Raw genomic sequence first — 25,506 nt, forward strand, 5'->3', positions numbered from 1 at the left:
CCCGAAGGGGACTCAGAGCGGCTTACAAATTAAATTTACATAGAATATTATATTAGTATAGTACAATACTGGTAACAAATTACTATATTGTACTGTATCAACATATTGTAATATTCTTAGTAATATTACATGTAAAATATGATATATAATTAATATTATTATATTGTATTATTAGTATTATATCGTATTACAATATAATATTATGAATATTATATGTATATACAATGTTATAATTATTACATATTATTGTAAATTATATTGTATATATATATATTTATATATAAACACACACATATATATATGTATATTTACATATACATATATATATACATACACACACATATATAATTAGCATAGCACAATATAGTTCACTGCTATGGATTCCTGTAGTTTTCCAGTAGCTTCAGTCAAAGGAGGCCGAGGCGAACTACAAATCCCAGGACCGCCTAGTTATGGAGTCAATGCAATTAAAGGAGGCACCCAGGGAAAGTGGGAGATGTATTGGGAATCCAACTGGAAATAGAACAAAATATAATTTTATTATTATTATATTTTTCATTGCAGGCCAACTGGAAGTGTTTTGGACTGCAACTCCCACCATTCCTCACAGCCTCAGGCCCTTTCCTTTTGCCCCTCCGCCGCTTAAGCGGCGGAGGGGCAAAAGGAAGGGGCCTGAGGCTGTGAGGAATGGTGGGAGTTGCAGTCCAAAACACTTGCCAGTCCAAAGCTCAACTCACTCATGCACTCACAAACAACAAGTTTCTTTGCAAATGTTTACTCCAAAAATTATGTACAACCGGCAGCTCTGCAGAACTCCAAAACATTGGGAGGTCCAATAGGAAACAAACCGAAATCAGTATTTCCAAAAGTCCAAAATCTGTATTTCAACGACGCCACCGTTAAAACGCAACAAGAAAGGTTTCCACGCCAACCAACCCGCTCCCCACCGATTCCTGGCGGTTTGACGGCGTGTGTCGTCTTGACCGCGTTAGTCTTCCATCACCGTAACAGGCTGCAACCCGTTTGTCTTGGACCTGGGGACCAACCAAGATCCCTAGATCCAGGCTCCTCAGCTGGCCTCGGGGCCCAATTCCTCATGCTCTTCCTCTTCCTCGCGTTCCTCTTCGGGGCCCGGGCTCGCAGGGCCTTCGCTGCTGCTGCTCCCGCCGCCCGTCTTCTGCAGGATCTCGGTGGCCTCGTGCTCCAGCACCTCGGAGGGCGTCAGGGGCTCCAGGCGCACGCTGCCACCGCCTCTCCCGCCTCCGCCAACCTCGTCGCCGCCATCCACGGCAACCACAGCTGCCTCCCCGCGCCTCTGGAAGAACTGCGCGAAGCCCACGTCCTCGTCGGAGGCCCACTCCGCCCCCTCCACCCTCACGTCCGCCAGCTCCCCCTCGTCCGACTCCTCCGCCTGCCCCTCCAGACGCGGGGATGGGGCGCTCTTGCCGTCTTCCTGCCCGCCATCACCACCTTCTTCTTCTTCCGCATCCTCCTCTAGTGCTTCTTCTGTTGCGCTGCCAGGTAGACAGTCATCTGGTTGGGGCTGGAGCTCCACAGAAGAGGGGCTCTTTGCGGGCGAGGGGAGCGGGACCCCCTCTCCATCCTCTTTCAGGGAGCCTTCGGGACCAGGGTTGCTTTCCAAATCCGCCTCCGGCAAAGAGGCACCGTCTTCATCACCCTGAGCAGGCGAAAGGGCCCAATCGGCCTCCTCTTTACCCTCCTCCCCGCTGGTTTCAAGGGCATCGTCGCTCGAGGGAACTGGGCTGGTTTCTGCTTCCAGAGAGGAGACTGGGCTGGTTCCTGCTTCCAGAGGAGAGGCCAAGGGCTCGGTGGCCAGAGAGGCATCTCCATCCTCAGGCAGGCCGTTTGTGGCGTCTCCCTCCCCTGCCGCATCCATAGGGTCGTCTTCTGCGCTGGCCGGGGCATCTGCAGTGGAGGGTGAGGGGCTTTCCTCACACCCGTGCGGTGTCCCTGGCCCTGTCTCCTCTTCTTCTTCTTCTTCTTCTTCTTCTTCTTCTTCTTCAGCAGCCTCTCCAAGGTCCTCTCCACAGGCAGGAGGACCTCCTTCTGGAACCAAAGGTGAGGAGGCGCTTCCTTCAAACTCATACCCTCCACTTAATGAGCAGTCCGCATCTCTTCCTCCTCCAGCAGCATCGATGGAGTTCTGTGAGGGCTCAGAGGGACTGCCTTCGTTTCCTGGAGCAGGTGAGGCCTGTTCTTCACACCCAGCAGCAAGAAAGCCACCTTCCTGGCTCAATGGGACAGCGGCAGTGACGATGGGGTCTTCTAAGCTTCCAGCAGTGTCAATGGGGTCTTCTGAACTTCCAGCAGCATCAGTGGAGTCTTCTGAATCTCTAACAGTATCAATGGGGTTTTTTGAACCTTCAGCAGCATCAATGGGGTCTTCTGAGCCGTCAGTAATGTCATCAGATTCATTAGAGCCTCCAGCATTATCGACGGGGTCATTTGAGATTTCAGCAGCACCGTTGGGGTCTTCTGAGCCTCCGGCAGCATCAGTGGGGTCTTCAGAGAGGGAAGGGAGCTCTGGGCCGGGCCTGTCCTCCAGCCCCGAAGGCGCAGGGCTCTCCTCGCACTCCATGTCCGCAGGTCCTTCGCCTCCCGGGCTGGAAAGGTCCTCCATGTTTCCTCCTCCGGAAGGCTGCTCTGGGCAAGGGTGAGGCTCCAGACTGGAGGCATCTTCTGAGCAAGACGTGGGGACTGTTTCCTCAGCAGCGGAAAGAGCCTCCTCCTCATCGTCATCCTGGTGTTTCCCACTTCCTTCTTCCAAAGAGTGTTCCGCACAGGCCAGGAGGGAGGGAGCGGGGGTGTTTTCTGCAACCGGGGACTCCGCTTCTTCTCCTTCAGTAGCGGCGCAACCCTCCGCACTCCCCGCCTTCTCTGTTCTGCTTGCGCACAAGGCATCAATGGGGCCGGAGGGCAGCTCAGGGCCAGAACTGCTTTCTGGAGCTGGTGCTCTGTCTTCTTCTCCTTCTTCATTCTTGGCAACTTCTTCGCTTGGGTTTACAAGATGGTCCTTAGTGTCTTCCTCTTTTATTTCCAAGCTGAAAAAAGAAGGGCAAAATTAGCTGCTCAACATGTGGAATTCAAGTTTAAAATGCCTCCGAAAAATCTGTGTGTTGCCTCCGTTTAATAACAAAAGCTACAATCACTTGCATTGATTTGAACCTTAAAAGATTAGCCCCCGAGAACGCAGTGCTATCATAATGTATCTGTGGGCAAGAAGAGAACACACAGGGTCCCCGGGAAATGTGCAGGAAGACCCCAAATAAAGACATTCCAGGGTGTATTTATTATTCCCCAAAGCAAAGCAATGATGGCCTGATAAAAAACATGGCTGCTCTTGTTTACCTTTCAGGACAGGGTTGTTGTTGTTGTTCTTCTTCTTCTTCCTTGGGTGCAGCGGGCCCTGAAAGTTCCTGAAATACAGATACAAACAGGCATGTTTATTGTGTCTGAAATAAACCCCAAGCAGTACCGAGAAGGACCTTCAGTCGTTGCTCAGAAGAAGCAAACAGGATGTTCAGGGGGAACGGGGACCAAGGGAGGGCTTGACTCTACCTGGGTTCTTTCCTCGCTTTCGTCCTTCAAGGACACCTCGCTCGACGGGCTGAAGAACAAAACAACTGCCATTACTTTCAGATAAGACATCAGCAGCATTACGGCTGGGACAAAACCAACATTACACAAGCCCGATGTCATGAAAACCCTGATGTAAGAATCATTCCATCCTCAAAAAAGGACTGCCAAGCATCATGGCAACGACAATGCAATCTTTAGCTTGAAATACTCATGCATTACTCAATCACTGACTCCTTCCAGTCAAACTTTGGAACTATTGGGTTGAAAGGCTCTCAATGGTCTGCTAACATGGAATTGAAGAAATAAAGCAGCCTCCCAACAGACAAAAGCCTTATGTCTCTCAGGAGCCCTATTCAGAGTTCTACACAATTTTACCCTCTGAATGTTCAGTTATTACTGCTCCAGTTTTAAATTGTTGATGTTTTATGTTCTTTTATGTATTTATAGCCGCCCCGAGTCCCCACGGGGAGATGGTGGCGGGGTTAAAAATAAAGTTTTTTATTATTATTATTATTATTATTATTATTATTAATGTTTTAATTCTATGTATTTTAAACTGATGTTGTTTGGGCTTGTCCCCATGTGAGCCACTCCAAGTCCCTTCAGGGAGATGGAGGCCGGATACAAAAATAAAGTTGTTATTATTATTATTATTATTATTGCAAAAACAGCTTACCCCAGAGGGTTATCAGCAGGAGAGGCATCGGTAGGAGCTGGAATGAAAAGACAAGACTGTTTCAAAAAAAAAATCTTTTGTATAGGTGGTACACACACACACCTCTACACGAATATACAACAAAATACATTTTCATGGTGTGTTTTGATACACGTATGTTATTATATGCATTTTACGTTGACATGTTTCAACTGCGTTGTGCCCCGCCTCAAGCCAGGAGACTATTTTCTTCTTCTTCTTTTGAAGTGACAGTTGTGTTCGACACCCAGAACCCAAGAGGCACGTACCTTTTTCCAAAATAACTTGGCACTCGTGCGTGTCGTTGTTGCTGAGGTGGGCAGCCATCTTGTCCATGGCAGAAAGGTCGGCCACAAAGTCACAGTGCATGCAGACCAGAGTCAGATCCCTAGACGGACGGACGGACGGAAGGAAGGAAAGAGGGAGTGAGAGGGGAAAGGGAGCTAGCTTAAAAGCCAGAGCTTCCTACAAGATCCCAGAGAGAGAGAGACGCATCCAGGTGATCCGCATACTTTGAACGGACCCCACAGTGACCGAGATCACAATTACAAATGCACCGAGGAAGGAGAAACTCCCACAGGCGCAGAAGGACGTCCTTCTGAGCAAACCCACCCAAGTGCATTCACCTTCAGAAGGAAAATGGACCAACACTTACTTCAGTTCCTCCGACTGCTCCTTGTACATCCAGAATCTTTTTGTTGGACGGGCGCTGTGGAAACTGGAAGAGAAATGAAGGTTTTTGCATCCTGTAACTAATGCTTCAGAAAGTAAGCACTGCTTATGACAAGGCCTGGAAGCGTACGCTTGCCTGGGAGAGGGAGGATTGCGTGTGCCTTCCCTTCCCTCCAGGAAAGGGCCACAAGGGCCTCCCCCTCCTCCCCTCCTAGGCTCAGCCCCAGCTGGGTCTGGAGAAGCCATTCCCAGTGGACGAGGCCCCAGTCCGTACCTGATCATGTGGTTGCCGTAGGCCTTGCTGCAGCTGGTGCTGTAGCGGCAGAGGCTGCAGTGCACGTAGGCCGGGAAGTGGTTGGCGAAGGTCCGGATGTCCGAGTTGCACTCAATGCACTTCTGGATGTCCGGGCACCTGGCGGGAGCAAAGGGCAGGGCGAAGACCGCTCAGGGGAACGCTCGCCCAAAGCCATGGCTGGCCCCAAGGGAGCGTGCCAAGAACCAGGCCTGTGGGCGGCACTCCAAGGAGGGCTTCCGGCACTTGTCCCACCCCTTTGGGCCACCCTGAGTGCATCTGTCCATGTCTGCATCAGGCCTGAGCCAACTCTGGCCCTCCATCCAGGTGCTTTGGACTCCAACTCCCACAATAACGCCAAAGAGGCTGTTAGGAATTGTGGGAGTTGAAGCCCAAAACGAAGTTAGCCCATGCCTGGTCTGCATGACGAAAGGCTTAACCCAGGCCTTGATAGCGACTTAAGTAGGCGCTTAAATAAAATTTACTGCCCTATTTACTTAAGTCTAATGCTCACCTTTTTTGGCTAAATGACTTTGCCAAAAATGGGGTGTGCATTACATTTGCATTGTATGGGAATGGTAGTGCTGAGCCGAAGCAAAAGGGGAAGCTGCCTCAGAAGTTCCTTTTTGAGGGACCTCATCTCTGATTTATGCCATCCTGGGACTTGTAGTTCAGTGAGGCACCCGCATTCTTGGGCAGAGAAGGCTCAAGACCTCGTACTACTACAGACCCCATGACTCCATATCATTGAACCAAGGCAATGACAGTGGATTCATCCTACGGCACAGAAGGAATCCTAAGCAGGCAGCAGATGCAAGATGGACCTTACACAGACTGTTTTTGCTGCTGCACAAAAACAATTTCTTTGGTTTCAGGGTTTTGAAAAGTGAGGTGCGCATTAGCTTCAATGGCGCACGAGACTGAAGAGTGGACAAACCCAGCCAATGGGACAAATGGGGCCAAATCCTCACCTTCGGCTCTCTCTCTGGTCCTATCAACTTAATAAATAATATTAATATTAATAATAATAATAATAATAATAATATAACAACTTTATTTTTGTATCCCGTCTCCATCTCCCGGAAGGGACTCGGGGTGGCTCACATGGAGACAAGCCCGATCAAATATGGGTTAAAAGCACAATCAGACATTTAAAGACATTACATCCATATAAAACCCCATAAAACTTCCGGGCCCGCCCGCCCGCCCCCCTCTGGACCGGCTCCTCACCTGAGATGGCTGAGTCCCGTGTTGGCGACCTTGCCGCCGCTGTTCTTCTTGCTGCCGCCGCCGCCCCCTCCGTTGCTGCTGCTGGTGCTGCTGGTGCTGCTGCTGTTGCCGTTGCCCAGGCTCTCCCTCCGCTGGAGGCTCGGGGGCTTCGGCTTGGAGCGGCTCTTGCCGGCACTCAGCCTGTTTGGGGGGCTCCAGGGGGGGTCCGCCACGTAGGGCCCTGGCGGCGGAGACAGCTGCAACACGGAGGCGTTGGCGCTCACAAAGGAGGAGGACGGGGACACCGTCTGGAGGGACCCGGCTGAGGCCCGGATGGTCACCTGGGGAGGCAAGACCCGCACGGGTGAGCTCCCTCCTTCCGGTCTCTGCACTCCCGACAGAGGGAATGGCGACCGTGCAACACGCAGCGCTTACTTTGGTTCCAGGAGGCAAGCCTTCCAGCTGGGCGGGTTTCTTAAAGGTCCGGTGATGCTGGGATTTGTGCTCCAGTTTTTCTTTGCAGGTCAGGAACTGGAGGCGGCACTTGGTGCAGCGGTGCACCCCCTTTTTCTGCAAGAAGGTTGCCCAGTTCGTTATTGATCCAACATGCACGATTCCCCACTCAGGAAACGTTTACACAATCAAGCATGTAGGCAATCTCTGGCCTTCCCTCCAGGGGTTTGGGACTTGCCTGATGCCGCATGAAGTGGTGCATGTAGGGCGCCCCGATCTTAATGACCTTAAGGCAAAACGGGCAGAGCAGGTTCTTGGTGTTCTCGTGGACGGCCCTGAAGTGCTTGTCCACGTCCGAAAACACCGACGATCTGTAACCGCAGACCTAGAAACACGCAAAGAAGGAAGGAAGAAAGGTTTGAAACGGAAGCGTCGATCTGTAAATACACAGGCATGCACACACGTGTGTTTCCAGGTACCTGGCAGACGTAGGGCATCTCTCCCGGCTTGTGATTGTCCTTCATGTGCTGCAAAAGGATCTGCTCCGTTTCAAAGGACAGCTCACAGATTTTGCAGATGGCTGGGAGAAAGCAAAAACAATGGCCGCGAAAAGGAAAAGCTTAATTTAAAAAGAACAATCTTTGCATGCTTATTGTGTAATTTCAGTTTATATCCATTCACAAATAATGATTATTTTCTGTATTATTATTTTAAATATTAATTATGTTGTGTCATATGATTGTTAGTCACCTTGAGTCCCTCCCTATGGGGAGAAAGGCAGGGTAGAAATAACATTAATAATGTTAATAAGAACAACATCCGTTCACAAATGTTTAATTTTTGTATTTTCCATTATTTTAAATGTATATTAAGTTGTGTCATATGATTGTTAGTCGTCTTGAGTCCCTCCCTATGGGGAGAAAGGCAGGACAGAAGTAAAGATGACAATAATAATAATAAACGTATTATCTGCCCCCTCTCCTTGTGGCTCAACAACTGGTCAAGAGTCCTATCATCCTTGTTTCTTGGTACTGAGGAGGTGCGAGTGCGTCCCCAACCCGCTCCCAACTCACTGGAGCACTCGTGGGGCGTGTGGGTGGTCTCGATGTGGCACTGGAGCTGGAAGGGGGTGGGGAACTGCCGGAAGCAGTGCTGGCAGGTGGTGTGGCTCTCCCAGCTCTCGCTGTTCTGCTTCTCCAGCTCCAGGTGGTGCTTCATGTGGTTCATGAACCTGAGCGGAAGGACAGAAGGAAGGATGGACACCGTCATTACAGGAGGCCAGGAACCCACATGGCTTGAAGGGGAATGCATTGTTTGGCCCTCTCAGGCCAACGCCATGCTAAGTATTCCCTTGTAAAGCCCTTTAAGGGTTTTGAAGGGAGCTCATCATTAACGGCAGGGGCTGAAGGGGGTTATGAAGGGCCCCGTGAGGCCCACCTGACGTTGCTCTTGAGGTGCTTCATGCAGCTGGCGCACTTGAAGGTGGTGTGGGTCTTCTGTTCCTGGCGCACCTGCTGCACGTTCCCCTCGTGCTTCCCGTAGTAGAAGTCGTTCACCAGCATGATCAGCTTCCCGGGCTCGGCCTCCATGTTGCTGGCCCAGGGTCCCGAGCAGTCCGCAGCGCCCAGGAAGGAGGGCACCATCTCTGGGCAGCAATACTGAGGGAAGGGAGGGAGGGAAGGAGGGAGGGAAGGAGGGTGGCTCTCACTTTCACGGCTTACAAAAGGACTGCAACCTCATGCCAAGGAGCCCCAAAGCTCAGCCTTACATTCGCCCAGAATCTCAGCAATATCTTTATCTACAGGCTGGATGTCAAAGAGGAAACTCTCCAGTGGGACCCTGAACCCTTTCCTTACTGGCACAAACACATCCCAGTTAGTTAACACAGTAAATGAGTTGTTTATAGGTTTTGTTTTGAAAATGGGTGACATCTAAAAGGAGGTCAACTTGGCAAAACCCAAATCCTTCTATTTACTCCTTTACAAGAGATCCAGTGAAGCCCACCAATGCATCATCATCATTATTATATTTATTTATATCCCGTTTCTATCCACAAGGAGACTCAAAGTGGCTCACATTAAAAGCACTCCAGTACAATCAAAAATCTACAAATATATAAACATTAAGACAGAATTAACTATCATTGTTTTTTTTTTAAACCCAGTTATTATCATCACAATCTATGAGAATTCAGGCCTCACTTTTCTCAGCCAAAGGAGACTCAAAGCAGCTAACATTAAAAACCACAACAATGTGCAAACTAAAACCTAACTCTTGTAAACATTAAATAAGAATTAAGCATAACAATATTAATATTTATTTATTTGCGACATTTATATCCTGCCCTTCTCACCCCGAAGGGGACTCGGCGCCTTATATGGGCCACAGATAATTAAATCCAATTAAAGCTTTAAACAAATCTATTAAACTGCATAAAAGAAAGCAGCTACTCACACCTGGGTAAAACAACAAAATTGAGCCAATCATCTTCCAACGGGTTTCAACTCTTCAATTACAAAACGATCCCCATTATCTTGACAGTCCCCATTCTTGCAATATTTACCTTGATGTGGTTTTTCAATGGCTCCAGAAGATTGAAATGAATATTGCACTTTGGGCAGGCCTGCGGGAAAGGCGCTCCGTTCTTCATGTTCGTAGACAGAATACCTTCAAAGGGAAGAGACAGGCGTGGGGACTTCATCCCTGCCACTTTGACCTGATGGCTTTCCAAAGGCATCCAGCCTTTCAGTTAACCATGACAAACACATAAGGATCTTCCAACAAACCAGGGCACCAGGAGAACAACACAGGGGCATTTTTCACCTTTGAGGGGGGTGGGGCAGCCTGAGGCATTTGAGGTCCTGGAGAGGCTTTATTAAAACACAAACCAACCAGGAAGTGCCACTTACCTTTCTGAAAGGAGTCACTGGGAGACTGGACTGAAATCAACTCGGGGGAATCCCCTCCGTCTCCCTTGGCCTTTTTGGGAAGAATGCCGTCGGCTTCAGAAGTGGAGGGACGCTTGGACAAGCCTGCAAAGGGAGCCAAGCGCCTCTGGTTTTTATAGGCCCCATTGGCTCTTTTGCTGCCCCAAACCCAGGTCAGTCTTTGCTTGCTCCCTCCTGCAGGGCCCTACTCTTGCTCCATAAAGACCGCTCCTTACATTAAATGGTTTCTTCCTCTCTCAGGCACACATTTTTGTCCATTAAGGCTGAAAATGTCTCCAAGCATACCTGTGAAATTCACCATGGATCCACCCTGGCACTGCAGTTCTCCCGAATTCGGCCTCAAGCCAAAGCCAAAACTGTTATTTGGAGTAACCTGTGGAGACAGGGGTCTTTTGCTCAGGTTTATCTTTTCCTGCAAAGCCTTCGACTAACAAAAGCTGAATGCAGGGTTTCCAATACAACTTTTATCAGAATGCACTCCAAAATAATTAAGAGGCATGGCTGTTTCGTTTGATGAAAAGAAAGAAGGAATTCCAGCAAATTCAGTATGTGGGCCTGCTTCCACATACTAAGACATCATTTTTACCCCTTGGTTTGTTTTTTCTGAGACATAGAATCATAGAATAGTAGAGTTGGAAGAGACCTCATGGGCCATCTAGTCCAACCCCCCGCTAAGAAGCAGGAGAAGCAGACAGTTCCCAATCTGGCTGCAGCCTGGCCTGTAATTGCACCTGTTGCCACAATCCTGGAGTCCAGTAGCCCGATCCAAACGTACAGATGGAGCTGTTAACACTACTACTATAGGCCCTGAGCAGCGCCTACCCGGGTTAAGGTGACGGGCTGCGCGGTGACCGTGGCCACAGGCCTGGAGGCCGACTGGGCCAGCCCCGGCAAGCTGAGGTTCCTGCAGAGGGAGGGAGAGAGGCTGATGGGCTGGGACAGGCTGGGGCTGGTCTTAACTGCTTCCTGAGGCCCGGAGCATCCGGAGAGGGGCCGCTGCAAGGCCGGAGGGGTCCCAGGCGCACTGCTGCTGAGCCGCGGCTGCGGCTGGACGGCCAACGTGCTGGTGGCTGGTCTGGTCGTGGGCTGGAACCCTGGAAAGAGAGGCATGTGGCACTCACAAGGCGGGGACCCCGTGAGCCCTCGACTCCCACCCACAGCACTTCCATCCGCCTCCATTACCTCTTTTGGTGGCCCCATTCTGAATCCCAATCCGTGGGGATCCGGGGTTGACCCTGTTCAATATATCTGAAGACAAAGGAAACTCATTACAGCATCTCCTCACTGTGGAATTACACCAATTCCTGAGTGAGCCCGCAAACATTTGGCAGCCTTTACTTGACTAAGAACAGCTGCCGGACCCCTCTAAACAGACCCAACTATATCTTGCCTAATTGATTGTCACGCTACAACCAATCTGCACCGCCCCAAAGTCAGTCTAAACCGCCTCCAAAAGGCCCCCTTCTCCTTACAGGAGCTGCTAGGCTTGGCGCTCAGGATCTCGCCCATAAAGATGGGTTCGTCGTCGTCATCGTCGTCCACGACAATGGGCTTCTCCTTCTGCTGCCAGGGCTCCAGCTCCTCCTCCTCGCATTCCATGAACAGCTCCGCCATGATGGCACCACTGGGCAGAAGGACAAGGCACCCACATCAGAAACGGGCAAGGGCCATGGCCTTCAACTCCCAGAAAGTCTAACAGTTGGCAAACTAGCTGGGATTTCTGGGAGTGGTAGGCCCAAAACATCTGGGAACCCCAGGCTGAGAACCACTGTCCTAAAAGGAACGTCAGCTGAACGAGAGACGTTACCAGGAAATGCACCACAAAAGCAATGGGTCGCTCTACATTTTATGGCATAGGATGAAACATAATATTATAATAGTAATAATAATCATTACCCTCCTTCAACTTAACAATAATAACAGTAATAATAATAATAATAAATTATTACTTGCCCCCCCGTTGCTTGAGGCAGGACATAATAATAATAACATTACCCTGCTCTCCTTGAAACTTAATAATAATAGCAGTAATAATAATAATAAATGTATTGCATGCCCCTTGGTTGTTCCAAGGCTGGACACATAATAATAATAATAATAATAATAAATCGATTACCTGCCTCTCCTTGCAACTTGATAATAATAATGGTAGTAATAATTATAATAATAAATGTATTGCATGCCCCTCTCAGTTGTTCCAAGGCAGGACACATAATAATAATAATAATAATAAACCGATTACCTGCCTCTCCTTGCAACTTGATAATAATAATGGTAGTAATAATTATAATAATAAATGTATTGCATGCCCCTCTCGGTTGTTCCAAGGCAGGACACATAATAATAATAATAATAATAATAATAATAATAATAATAATAATAAACCGATTACCTGCCTCTCCTTGCAACTTGATAATAATAATGGTAGTAATAATTATAATAATAAATGTATTGCATGCCCCTCTCGGTTGTTCCAAGGCAGGACACATAATAATAATAATAATAATAATAATAAACCGATTACCTGCCTCTCCTTGCAACTTGATAATAATAATGGTAGTAATAATTATAATAATAAATGTATTGCATGCCCCTCTCGGTTGTTCCAAGGCAGGACACAAAATAATAATAAAAAAATAGATTACCTGCCTCTCCTTGCAACTTAATAACCATAGTAGTAGTAATAATAATGAATGCATTGCATCCCCCTCTCTGTCGTTCAAGGTGGGACACACAAGAACAACAATAACAATACTGCCCACCTCTCCTTGCAGCGGGATACAAAACAGTAACAGTGACAATAATCAAAGTGCCTATAAGAAGATAAATAAACGCGGTTTCAAGGCCCCCCCCCCCCCGCTGAGGCCACGTGACGCCCTCCCTGTGAGAGAGAGAGAGAGAGAGAGAGCGAGAGCGAGAGGAGGCCAAGATGGCGGCGGAGGCGCCCGTCTCGTAGGCAACGGACGAGGCCTCCCGGAGGAGGAGGAAGAAGCAGGCTGAGAGGGAAAGGAAGGAAGGGGCTCCGTCCTTACCGGGCGGGGTGCGAGGGCCCGGCCGAAGGCGCCTCAGGCCTCCCGCAGGTCGGAGCAGGAGGACGAGGAGGAGGAGGAGCGGCGGTGGCGCCCGCGTTCGCCTCCGCTGAGGGACTCCCGCCGAAAGGGAGGCTGGGAAATCGCGGCCCTGGTGGGTCCTGGCCCCGCCCTCCCTCCTCCTCCTCGAGTGGGCGGGGCCGCGCGTGCGCACTGCTCAGCCCAGGCCTCTCTGGGGGGAAAAAGGCGGGAAAGGGAGCACAGGCCGTGGATCAGGTTGTGGGTGAACTACAACTCCCATCATGCCAGTGGAACCCCCCCCCCCCCCAGAAACTCTATCAGGACTTAAAAGTGTGTGAGGTTGGGCACCTGTGCTCCAGATGCATCACGGGTGGGGTTGAGTGTGCTCCCTGGCTGTAGGGCGAACTACAACTCCCACTATGGTGAGTCAATCCCCTCCAGGAGGGTGAGTGAGCCAAGCCTGGTCCAGGTCCATCATCGGTGAGGGTCACAGTTTCCTGGTTGTGGGTGAACTACAACTCCCAGCAAGGAAGGTCAGTTCCCCAACCCCAACCCAGACCCCTCCGGTCATCTCATTCCGGCATATCAGGTTTGAGTGCCAGGTTTGGTCCAGATCCATCCGTGTCTGGGTTCACATCTACGGATGTAGGTGAACTACAACTCCCCCGGATTAAGATGAATTTCCCCAAAGACCTCCAGTATTACAAATTCCTAGAGAAGGTTTGAAGAAGGTTCTCATTTCCAACGTGACCCCCGTCCACCAAGATCTGGCCTTCTTGGGGGGGGGGGGGGGGAATATATACACAGTAGAGTCTCACTTATCCAAGCTAAATGGGCCGGCAGAAGCTTGGATATGCAAATATCTTGGATAATAAGGAGAGATTAAGGAAAAGCCTATTAAACATCAAATTAGGTTATGATTTTACAAATGAAGCACCAAAACATCATGTTACACAACAAATTTGATAGAAAAAGTAGTTCAATACGTAGTAATGTTATGTTGTAATTACTGTATTTACGAATTTAGCACCAAAATATCACGATATATTGAAAACATTGACTACAAAAATGGCTTGGATAATCCAGAACGTTGGATAAGCGAGTGTTGGATAAGTGAGACTCTACTGTATACAGTAGTTTCACTTATCCAACATTCACTTAGCCAATGTTCTGTATTATCCAATGCAGTCAGCCTTTTAGTAGTCAATGTTTTTGTAACAATGTTTTCAATACATTGCGATGTTTGGGTGCTAAATTCGTAAATAAAGTAATTACAGTAGTCTCACTTATCCAACACTCGCTTATCCAACATCCTGGATTATCCAACGCATTTTTGTAGTCAATGTTTTCAATACATCGTGATATTTTGGTGCTAAATTCGTAAATACAGTAATTACTACATAGCATTACTGCGTCTTGAACTACTTTTTCTGTCCATTTGTTGTAAAACATGATGTTTTGGTGCTTAATTTGTAAAATCATAACCTAATTTGATGTTTAATAGGCTTTTCCTTAATCCCTCCTTATTTTCCAACATTTTTGCTTATCCAACATTCTGCCAGCCCATTTATGTTGGATAAGCGAGACTCTAGTGTATATCTCTCCAGGTTCTGGCCAAGGTTTCCAAGCCTTCCCTTTTGCTTTGCTCTCCTTCCTTCTCCCAAGGCCTGGCGGGAATGGTTGGGCCTGAAAGGCAGCTGCTGGGAGCCCATCTGGTTCCACTTAGCAGCTTTTACGGGGAAGGCTGGGGAGGGGTCTGCATTCCAAGGGAGAGGCCCGTCCCTCCAGCCCTGCAAGACTGGCCTCCCTCCTTCCTGCCCGTTTCCAGGAGGGTCTGCCCAGAAGAACCCCCCCCCCCCCCCCAAGCAGGACTAGAGGGAGATGTGTGTGTTTGTGTGTGCGTCTGTGTCTTTGTAAGCCTGGATTCTTGCTCTCAAACCTCTTTTCTTTGCGTTGCTTGCTGTGAGTTTTTGGCCTGTCTGCCCATGTTCCAGAAGCAGCATTCTCTCCTGACGATTCGCCCACATCTGTGGCAGGCATCCTCACTCAGATGCTCTTCCTCATCCTCTGTAATTTGGACCATTTTTCTAGGGTTTTGTTTGTTTGTTTGTTTGAAAGACATATTTTGGGTGACTATGTCTTTTGTGGCCAAATTTGGTGTGATTTGGTTCAGTGGTTTTGTTGTTTACTCCATAGTAAAATGAATATATATATATATACACACACACACACATACCCAGTAGAGTCTCGCTTATCCAACACTTGCTTATCCAACATTCTGGATTATCCAACGCATTTTTGGAGACAATGTTTTCAATATATCGTGATATTTTGGTGCTAAATTCGTAAATACAGTAATTACTACATAGCATTACTGCATATTGAACTACTTTTTCTTTCAAATTTGTTGTATAACATGATGTTCTGGTGCTTAATTTGTGAAATCATAACCTAATTTGATGTTTAATAGGCTTTTCCTTAATCCCTTCTTATTCAACATATTTGCTTATCCAAGCTTCTGCTGGCCCGTTTATGTTGGATAAGTGAGACTCTATATCTATCTATCTATCTATCTGTCTGCCCACTTTAGAATAGCCCCATTCTCGAGGTGTTGCCAATGCTATATTGCACTTTGTCCATTTCAACTGTGAAATTACCTTCCCCATTTCGGCCCATGTTGCACGTTGCCTGCGTTCTATGAATTAGTCTCCAGTGTTAATATTGTATGTTTTATATTGATTTTAACGATTGTTTTTACTGTAATTGATGTTTTTATTGGATAACTGTTTTGATATTTGATTGTTTTATTGGGCCAGGCCCCATGTAAGCCGCCCCGAGTCCCTTTGGGGAGAGGGGGTGGGGTATAAAAATAAAGTTATTATTATTCTTATAGGCTGTTAGGGATTGTGGGAGCTGGAGTGCAAAACCCCTGGAGGGCGGGCCCAAGTTGGCTAATGCCTCCATCTCAGAACAACAACAATCATCATGTATTGTGAGAATGTGTGTGTGTGTGTTGGGCCTGCCTTGACAGACAGCTGCCTTGCTTCCTTCCTTCCTTCCTTCCTTCCTTTCCGTGGAGGCGGGACTTCCTCTCCCCGTTCTCTCCCCTTCTGTGTGTCTCTCTCTCTCTCTCTCTCTGTCGGCGGAGGGATCCGGCTGGGCGGGCCGGGCCGGGCCGGGCCTTTGGTGGGCGGAAGGAGACAGAAGGAGGAGGAGGAGGAGGAGGAGAAGGAGTCCCAGCAGGAGACGAAGCCCAGCCCGCCTCCGCCTCCTCTCCTTGGAAGATGCCCGCCTGAAGGAAGGAAGGAAGGAGGGAGGGAGGGAGGGAGGGAGGGAGGGAGGGAGGCCCTCCGGAAGGAGGAAGAAAGAAGGGAGGAAGGGAAGGAGCCCCAGCCTTGGCCTGCCTCGCCTCAGCCTCAGCCTCAGCCTCCCACGCAGCCAGCCAGCCAGCCAGCCCTGGTAAGGAAGGAAGGAAGGAGGGAAAGAGAGAGAGAGAGGAAAGACAGGCCCATCGTGCCTCCTGCAACACCACTTATATACAAGGAAGGAAGGAAAGAAAGAGGGAGGAAAGAGGTATAAAGAAGGAAAGGAAGAAGGAAGAGAAGAGATGGAAGGAGGGAGCAAAGAACAAATCAAAGGAAGAAGGGAAGGAAGGAAGGAAAGGGGAAGAGGAGGAGAAGGAGGAGGGGGGGGCTCTTCTCTTCTTCCCCCTTCTTCTTCTTCTTCTTCTCTCGCTTTCTCTTTCTGGGGAGAAAGTCTCTCCCTGGGAGGAAAAGGAAGAGGAAGAGAAGCCCCCCCCCGCCCTCCCTCCCTTTAGGGCCCTCCCCTCCCCTCCCCTGCCCCCCTCCCCTCCCCGCCCCTCCCCTGGGGTGAAAAAGAAACTTGGGGGGAGGGGCTCCCACTCTCAGGTCAGGAGGGAGGGGCGGGCAGTCTCCTGTCTTTCTTTCTTCCCTTCCTTTTTCTCTCTCTCTCCCTTTCTTTTCCTTTCCCTCCTCTCTTCCTTTTCTTCTTGCTCTTTCACTTTTTCTTCACTTGTACCTTCTCAGCTTCTTTTCTTCCTCTTTTCATCCTTCTTTCCATCTCTTTCCTTCCTTCTTTCATCTCTCCCTCTTCCCTTCCTCTCTGCTTCCTTCTTTCTTTCCTTCCACTTCCGTCTTTCTCTTTCACTTCCTTCCTTTTCTCTCCCTTCTTTCCTTCTTTCCTTCCCTCTTTCTTTCTCTTTTCCTTCCTTCCTCTCTCTCCTTCCTTCCTTCCTTCTTCTTCTCTTGACTCAGCTGCAACTCTGTGCACCAAGACATGGAGGAAGCCATAAGAATTATATTATTTTGATAGTTTTAAGTAGTTTTCCAGTGGTGAACTCTTCTATGTTCAGTGCTTATGCGCCATGGGTTTCAAACAGTGTGCCGTGTTGGTGTGCTGCTTTGAGTCTCATTTGAGAGAAGAAACAAGGATAGAAACATAATAATAATAATAAAGTATTGCCAAAGGCTTTCACAACCAGAATCACTGGGATGTTGTTGTGTGATTTTGGGCTGTAAGGCCAATGCAAATGCAGGCGAAACATCAGGAGAAGAGGCTGCTAGAACACATTGGCCATACAGCCCAGAAACCACACTACACTCCAATAATAATGATGATGATGATGATGATGATAACAACAATGTGGTCCTTTCTGGCCCTCAGGACCCTGCAGAGCGGATGAAGATGAACCCGCAGCAGCAGCGCATGGCCGCCATCGGGACGGACAAGGAGCTGAGTGACCTGCTGGACTTCAGCGCGGTAGGATATCCTCCTTGGAAGTCTCCTTTTGGCTCCTTCCCCACGGTAAAAGGCCGGCTGGGGAGGGGGGCTGAGGGGGAGACACACCGCGATGGGCCGGAAAGGCTTGACCGCCCGCTTGGCAGCTCCTGAGCCCACAGATTGATGTTATACGTATACATATATATAGCTGTGGAAACTGTGTCCAAGCCAGGATGATGTTTTGCACCATTCCAGAGGAAGCCTCTGATTGATCTCCAACCATCCAAAATGACGATCCTCCGTAATTGGCTTCTTAGAGGATCCCTTACATGTTGTGTATCCCAAGTAAATATTGTTGTGTCAGTCACCTTCTAGGCCCGTTTCTGGGGCTTTTGCAAACAAAGCTACGAGAATGAGGTTCAGATCCATTCCTGGTGTTGGTTATTGTACGCGTGTTTACGCAACACACCATGGTTTTTTGCCGTGATTGTATGAGTTGTGTCCCCTCCGGAGCGGCCCGTGCTAACCTCAAGACCTCTGTCCGTTTGCAGATGTTTTCTCCACCTGTTAATAGTGGGAAAACGAGGCCAACGACTCTAGGAAGCAGCCAGTTCAGTGGAGCAGGTAAGAAGCTCTTGGGAAGCAGAGGGGCCGAGAGCAGTGGTGCTGCTCCTGCTGGTGCTGCGGTTGTGGTTGTGTTGCGCTCTTTGCAAAGGCTGGAGTGGGTGCCGCGTGGAACCCAAGAGGCAAAGGCTGCTTTTCAGAGAGAGCCTTCCTTGGGTGTTCTTTGAGTGGGTTGAAAGGCTCAGTCAATGCAGATTTTTTTTCCTTTTTTAAAATTTGGAACATTCCTTTTTGGAGATAAAAAAAAATGTGAGTATTGTCCTGTTTGGATTTGAATTATTTGGTTTCATTTGAAATTCTCTGTGTGTGTGGCTTGGTTTTGGTTTATCGCATATTTTAGTATCAAGATGATAACCTAAAGCAACACAGGCTGCTCTGTTGTTCTGGTGGAAACCTCATTAATCTTGATTATAGTGGGAATAAGAGAAGAAATGTTAGAAAATGGCTTGCGATATGCCGAGAATTTACCAATAAATGTTGACTGTGCACATCTCGCTGTTGGAAGAGATGCGTCTTTGCGTACATGTTGGCTGAATTGATGAAAATGAAACCTAGTTCTGCATTGATAGGGTTTGTGCACTGAGTAGAGTCCCAAACATTTAAAATCCTCTGAAATGCTCTTAGTTGTATTAGAAGCTATGAGAAACAGTATCATAGATCTCTTTCCATCTGGGTAGAAATATTCCGTCTCTGTAATTGCCGTTTGTGCTGTGCTCCCCATCGGCCTCCAATTAAACATACCCGATGCTGCTGTGCTGAATGACGCTGATATTTCTAGAAACGAGTTGAATGCGTCCTTGGGTTTAATCGGCAAGATTTACACAGGGCGGCTTTCCACGGCTTCCTTTAGAGGCCGAGAGAGTGTGACTTGCCCACGGTCACCCAGTGGCCTTCCTGCCTGTACGGCCCATGAATCGCAGTCAGGTTTATTTCCTCCCAAACCAACCTCTGTATTTTTAACTGTGTTTTGTTATTTTTAATGGTGCTGTTTATGTTTTGATTCTTCTCCACTTCTCCAGTTGCTTTCATGGATAAGACAAGGGGCAGATCTAGTAAATACACCAATGTGGCCACTCAGGGGAAAACTCAAGTTCCTCTTTGCTACCTTTCTGCCGTTTGCTCCAGGACTTGCTTTTGATAAATGAGTTTTGAAATAGCCTCTAAGACAGGCCTGTGGGGAATGGTGGGAATGTAGTGCAAAACACCTGGAGGGAGGGCCGAAGTTGGCCCATGCGTGCTCTGAGCCTTCCTTCCTGCTTCCAGCTTTGAGTGCATTTCCTCCTCGGGGTGGGCCTTGCTTGGAAAGGACACAACTTAGGTGGGGTCTGGGTTCACAGTGTTTCTGAAAAGGGCTCTGGTATTTGGAGGCGTTTTGCAGTGTTTTCTCTGCGTGCGTTGCTCAGAGCAGACGTACGGACGGTGTTTGCTCCCAAAGCGGAGGGTGGCGGTGGGCTCGAACTTGGGAAGAGGGAGGAGGGGGTGCTGCGCCCTTGCCGATGTGGCCCTTTGGGAGGGAGGGAGGGAGGGAGGGAGGGAGGGGAGAGGAGGAGGCTCTTTGTTCTGTGGAGTCCGCGGGCCTCTCCGCCACTCCAGGGCTCCGCTTGAGCCCTCCGTAGCCGCATTTCATGGCCTTCGCTCAGGCCTTTCGCTTCCCTTATTGGGGCTCCGCTGTCCCGCAAAATGGGTTTCTTTGGTCATTCTCTTTTCAGATGTAACACAAACCTTGATAACATCCGGCTGCCTTGGAGTAGCTCACCCTTGGCTGAGGTGGTGTGGTTATGTAATAATAATAATAGGTAAAAAAGGTAAAGGTTTCCCCTGACGTTAAGTCCAGTCATGTCCGACTCTGGGGGTTGTTGCTCATCTCCATTTTTAAGCCAAAGAGCCGGTGTTGTCCGTAGACACCTCCAAGGTCATGATTGCATGGAACGCCGTTACCTTCCTGCTGGAGCGGTACCTATTGATCTACTCACATTTGCATGTTTTTGAACTACTAGGTTGGCAGAAGCTGGGGCTAACTGTGGGTGCTCACTCCACTCCCCAGATTCTAACCTGTGACCTTTTGGTCCGCAAGTTCAGCAGCTCAGCGCTTTAACATGCAGCGCCACCGGGGGCTCAATAATAATAATAACAACTTAATTTTTGTATGCCGCCTCCATCTCCCCGAGGGGACTCGGAGTGGCTTACATGGGGTCGAGCCCAATCAACATCATAATATCATAAAATAATCAATTTAAAACACATACATTGTTACATAAAATAGAATCATCAAACAGCAGTTTAAAACAACATAAAATTATATAACAGCATAAAAAAATCAATCTTCAGTGAGCCTATGAAAGGTCCAATCCTAGGCATAAATGGGCCGACTGGTTCAACGAGAGCTTTTTTCTCCTTTAGAATAGCATTCATTTGAATGTTGAAAATGAAGCACTCCAATGCTAACTCTCTTGAGGCCTTTTGTGGGGACTTGCACCCCCTTTGGACCCCCCCCCCCCCTTTTGCCGTTCTGCCCTGAGCTGGAAGGAGAACTGGGGGTCTGCTTTGCTGATGTCTTGTGCACATCCCGCTCTAAGTTGGATTTTGCAGAAAGCAGGGCTTGAGGGGTTTGCCTCGGAGCCGCCAAGGACAAGAGCTGCATTTTGCTGTTTGGTGTGAACTGGCAAACTGACTCTCCATGCGACTGGAGCCCACAGAGGCATCCCTAGGCGTGCTGTCAATGCCCCTGTTTGGGGTTTGGCAGGCTTGGCAGAAGGCGAGCAGAGGCTGGCTTGGGGCTGGGAGGGTTCCGTGTGCCTTTGGCGTGGCTGCGGATTCGAAACGTGTGGCATTCCGTTGCAAAGCTAGAGATACCTGATGGAAACAGAGGGAGGATTGGGCTACTGTACATGCTGTTCTGTTGGCAGTTACGCTGTTCTGACATCTGCCTGGCCAGATGAATAAAACTGGGCCATACGGTATGTCTCTGCAGAATTCTAGCTTAAAATAACAACGAGAGCCATGTGTAAGTAAAGAGATAAACAACATCAGAGCAATGGCTCTGTATAGAAATCCTTCCAAATATGAACCCAAGGTGTCGTGGCATTTTGACCCTTGGAGCCGATGCGTGACGTAACCTTTTGCCAGTTTCATGGACCACGAATGCTCCCCTTCCCGTCCCTGTTGTGTGAGAACTTAAGTGAGTTGTAAGATCGGGCCCATTTCGAAGCCTGGCCCGACTGTACAGACAGAGCATCGCATTATCAGATGCAACAAAAGCGTATCTTGTTGATTTTTCCTTAGTATTCAGTTAACATCTTCACCCAAAAAGTATGCCCTTTATGCTTTTGGATGATGCGTTCATCAATACGGCTTTGTTTTTCTAAAAGCACAAATACAAAACGTGCATTCAAGTCATAAAAAATTGCCAATTATCTCATCCTGTCGAGCAAGGGGGAAAAAACACTTGGTCTTCATTACAGTTGGAAAAAAATAATGGTTGTGATGTCACTTCCAAAACAGGAGGAGAAGGACTTGGCTTTCGAACCAATGGTCTCGAAACGGAGAGCTGGGCCTTGCAGTCCTCTGTCGGGGGAATCCTCCACCTGAACTTGGGCGGGAACCTTTAGAATCCAATTCATTTGGAAGGACTTCTGGTATTTATCGTATTGGATCAGCTTGCGGTTTGTTTGTGTTCCGTTTTACTCGCCCTTGTCCTGTACATTACCTGGAGTCTTACTCTGCTCTATGCGTGTGAAACAAACTTGGGTATATGGCTGCAAGATGTAAATTACAGTTGAATCTAATGTGATGGAAGAAGAAAAAGGAGCTGCACGGGAGCAAAAAGGAACTTATTTCTCAGAAGCTTTGTTTGCGGAGGCATGCCTGCATTTGAGTGTCTTGAGTTGTCACTTTGGGTCCCGTGAGGGAGAAAAGCGGGATGTAAACAAAGATGATATTATTATTATTGTTGTTGTTGTTGTTGTTATATACATAGTATGACACAGCAAACGAGATCTATATGCTGGATTTCGTATCACAAAACCACAAATTATTATTGTCTGGTTTGGATGCAAATATAGTTCGTCTGCCAAAGACAAACACCATATTCGTACCCATAGACTGCAATGCTCCCTGTTTATTTATGCCCTCCAGCACTTCCTTTAGAGACCTTTTCCAGCCACTTTAGTTTACATTAGGAACAGGTTGGGTGTTAAAGTGCAAGGAAAACTCTGTTACCTTTAAAAAAAAAAAGCTGAAAATGCAGTGTGGCTTCCCCACCAAAGAGATCTACAGGCCTGATCAAGATTAGATGTGTGTCCGTTGCGTGAGGATCTTGGCAGTGGGAAGGATGCAACACCCGGCTTCTCAGTCAGGTGGGAAAAATATTCCCAGATCACTTTCGTGCGGAAAACAGCTTTGCCCGTTGAGGCTGTTCGAAATTAATAGACGAAATCCATTTTGACAGCTGGAGATGTGTCCCATTGTCTTGCCGGTGGCAATGATCTAATCACGGCGGAGATGGTCACCATTTGTCTGGAGATTCCATAATCGTATTTTTGGGATACGGTGTGTTCTGGCTGCAGAAGGAAAGCGAGCCCTGCTGATGTGGGGCCGGGGAGTGAGTTTGGTAGATGGTCTCTAGAAGTGATGTCTTGGGCGAATCCGCTGTCCTCTATCAGGAAATTAGGATTTTAGAGCCTAGGAAAGGTGTGCTTGTAGAATATTTTGTACATGTATAAAGAGTTTTGACAGTAATTCATCAAAAAATCGGGGAAATATTTTAATGTTTCTGCATAGTTCAGAGGGGAGGGGTTCATTGAGCCCCATCTCTGCCCATGTGCATTAGATTCATCTCTCCTGAAGTATAAGGTGATTTTCTGGGTTGCTGTGAGTTTTCCAGGCTGCATGGCCATGTTCCAGCAGCATTCTCTCCTGACCTTTTGCCTGCATCTGTGGCTAATGGCATCTCTTGGTAGTGAGGTAAGTGGAGTGTATATATCCCTGTGGAATAATGTCCAGGGTTGGAGGAAGAAGCCTTGTCTGTTAAAGCTAGTGTGAATGTTGCTATTAGCCAGCTTGAATTAGCATTGGAGTGGCCATAATGAACACCACTCAGAAACAGGAGAACTCCAGACAGCAAACAATCAAGGGCCAGTGAATACCTCCCAAACAGAGGATGCCTCCAGGCAACAAAGGTCAGGCCACCTCTATGCAGAGACCCTCACAAATTGACTTTGCAGCCTCATGGCTACTCAGTGCTATTCAAGCTTGCTAATTGCAACATCCACACTTGCTTCACACAGACAAGGGCTCTTTCCCCCACCTTGGACATTATTCCACAGGTATATAGACACTTTGCTTGCTTCATCGCCAACAGTACCTCTGAGGATGGCATTAGCCACAGACGCAGGTGAAACGTCAGGAGATAACGCAACCAGCACATGGCCAGACAGCCCAAAACCTCACAGCAACCCAAGCCAAGTCTGGAGTGTTTGTTCAAGTTGCACAAACAGCCCGTAGTCCTGGGGCGAGTGAAAGGCTGACAGATGCATGGTGACAGCGGGATCGGGGTTGCCCTCCGTCCACGTTGTGCCTCCTTCCTTGGAGACACTCTCGGCATCTCCTCCCTGTTTGCGCTTCTCCATTGCACCCCGAGGAAGGGTTCTCTAATGCTGTTTTGAGTAGGAGATGTTCCACCACACAAATGCTCAAGCATTTGTCGTTCTCATTCACAAAGCAGAATAAATGTGCTCCTGAATACCGCCTGTTAGGAATGGTGGGAGATGGAGTCCACTACATTTTCAACCTCGTAGAAATATATCCTCTCTGTTCTCAATCTGCATATTGTTAGTTACCGTCAATCTATTTAGAACTAGCCTGTGTGATTAAAACGTGACTTTGTTTTGAAAGGTATCCTCATGTTGTGTTTTTCAGCCGATGCTGAGGTTCTAGGTCATTCTTAGTGTGATGCTTTTTTGTTGTTGTTGCGTGCCTTCAAGTCCTTTCTGACTTGCAGTCCCACTAAGGCAGGTTTAGCTCACATTTTCTGGGCAATATGGCTTTCTTCTGAGGCTAAAGGGCACTCGGGATTTTTCATGGCTTGGTGGGGATTCAAACCGTGAGGCAAAGCCAAACAGTCAGACCACTACACCGTCGTTCTTAATGATGGGTTATTTTCATCTTTCCCTTCCAATGTTTTGGTTGTGTTGTAAGCTGAAATAATGATTTTCCTTCATGTGGGATCCTAAAGGGACTGAAGACAGCTAGGCTGAACCATTCCAAGTGTTTCATGGTGCCGTTGAGACGAGTTTTAAAATGCACGAAAGAAAGCGATTGTAGGAAAATGTCCATCTTCCAGCCAGTGTTACTTCTGGTTCATCCAGTCTTGGCAGTGCCTCTGAACGCAAGAATAGATTGAACTTTGTGACCAAATGCGCACCAAAGGCCCACCTTCCCCAGATGTTTATTAATAAACATGACTTGCAGTTGATGCATCAGCATCCGCAGGATGAAGCGTTCCTTCGAAGCCTTATTGTGTGTAATAATGATGCGTAGCTCCCGTGTGGATTTTAATTCCTCCCTCTGTATTGACTGTCTTTCTCTATCTTGAGGCTTAAGCACTTGTACAAGTAAGGTTACATTATTTTTATTACTTTTCTTGGAAGACGTAGGATTGTGAGCCTGTGACTGCTTCCCCTTGCCCGAGGGGATGACGCCATTAAAAAATTCTATTTGTTGCTGTCTCCATCTGCTTGCAGGGAACAACTGCACCCAAGCGTCTGGGATGATATAGAAGAACTCCATGAAACAGAATAAGCAAGTAAGAGACCCCCAATGTAGAGGACGTGGTCCCGGAAGGTGTAGCGTGGTGCCCAGGCAGGCTTCTCTGGGGATAGCCATGAGAGCCTTGGTTACGATCAGATGCGATGGCCCGTCTGAGGGGTAGATCCACCCTTGTCCCATAAGAAGGGGCTCCGGGTGCAGGATAAGAGCAGCACACGCCCCGGGCACCCGTCCCTGGCCCATTCCTCCTCCTCCTGCCTTTTGGGCTCTGGGAGAACTGCCTTTGAGACCCATGGATGCCCTTTGTGACGGTGCAAGGAGCTCTCCTGAGAGGGACCACCACTCTTGGGAAGCTGGCCAACATCAGGGAGCGCTTGGTGTCACACTCCTGTTTTGGACCCTGCCAAAGGGCAAGACGGCTCACACAGGCCCTTGCTGTTCTGCTGTTGGGCATGAGGT

General features: G+C 48.3%; 2 protein-coding genes across 8 annotated transcripts in view; one reads left to right on the forward strand and one right to left on the reverse strand.

Annotated features, from left to right (window-relative positions):
• Positions 1 to 759: 759 nt before the first annotated feature.
• On the reverse strand, positions 760 to 13,055 carry znf280d (zinc finger protein 280D). Its single transcript, XM_008121589.3, has 20 exons — positions 12,901 to 13,055; positions 11,341 to 11,492; positions 11,051 to 11,116; positions 10,691 to 10,962; positions 10,154 to 10,241; positions 9,830 to 9,952; positions 9,484 to 9,587; positions 8,358 to 8,578; positions 7,994 to 8,151; positions 7,400 to 7,500; positions 7,159 to 7,305; positions 6,903 to 7,037; positions 6,489 to 6,808; positions 5,241 to 5,378; positions 4,950 to 5,012; positions 4,564 to 4,682; positions 4,277 to 4,313; positions 3,580 to 3,628; positions 3,370 to 3,437; positions 760 to 3,062 (listed from the first exon to the last, which is right to left on the reverse strand). The coding sequence occupies exons 2-20, from the start codon at positions 11,480 to 11,482 to the stop codon at positions 1,070 to 1,072; spliced, it is 4,344 nt and encodes a 1,447-aa protein (XP_008119796.2). The 5' UTR covers positions 11,483 to 11,492; positions 12,901 to 13,055; the 3' UTR covers positions 760 to 1,069.
• Positions 13,056 to 17,601: 4,546 nt separating this feature from the next.
• Positions 17,602 to 25,506, forward strand: part of tcf12 (transcription factor 12) — a 48,080-nt gene continuing 40,175 nt past the window's right edge. For all 7 annotated transcript variants that reach the window (XM_062963414.1, XM_062963417.1, XM_062963416.1 and 4 more), the window contains exons 1-2: positions 17,602 to 17,697; positions 18,210 to 18,282. In XM_062963414.1, coding sequence (XP_062819484.1) covers positions 17,617 to 17,697; positions 18,210 to 18,282 — 154 coding nt within the window. In that variant the 5' untranslated portion in view covers positions 17,602 to 17,616. The remainder of the gene's footprint in view (positions 17,698 to 18,209; positions 18,283 to 25,506) is intronic.

The sequence above is a fragment of the Anolis carolinensis genome, unplaced genomic scaffold, assembly GCF_035594765.1.
Source record: "Anolis carolinensis isolate JA03-04 unplaced genomic scaffold, rAnoCar3.1.pri scaffold_11, whole genome shotgun sequence".
Classification (NCBI taxonomy): Eukaryota; Metazoa; Chordata; class Lepidosauria; order Squamata; family Dactyloidae; genus Anolis; species Anolis carolinensis.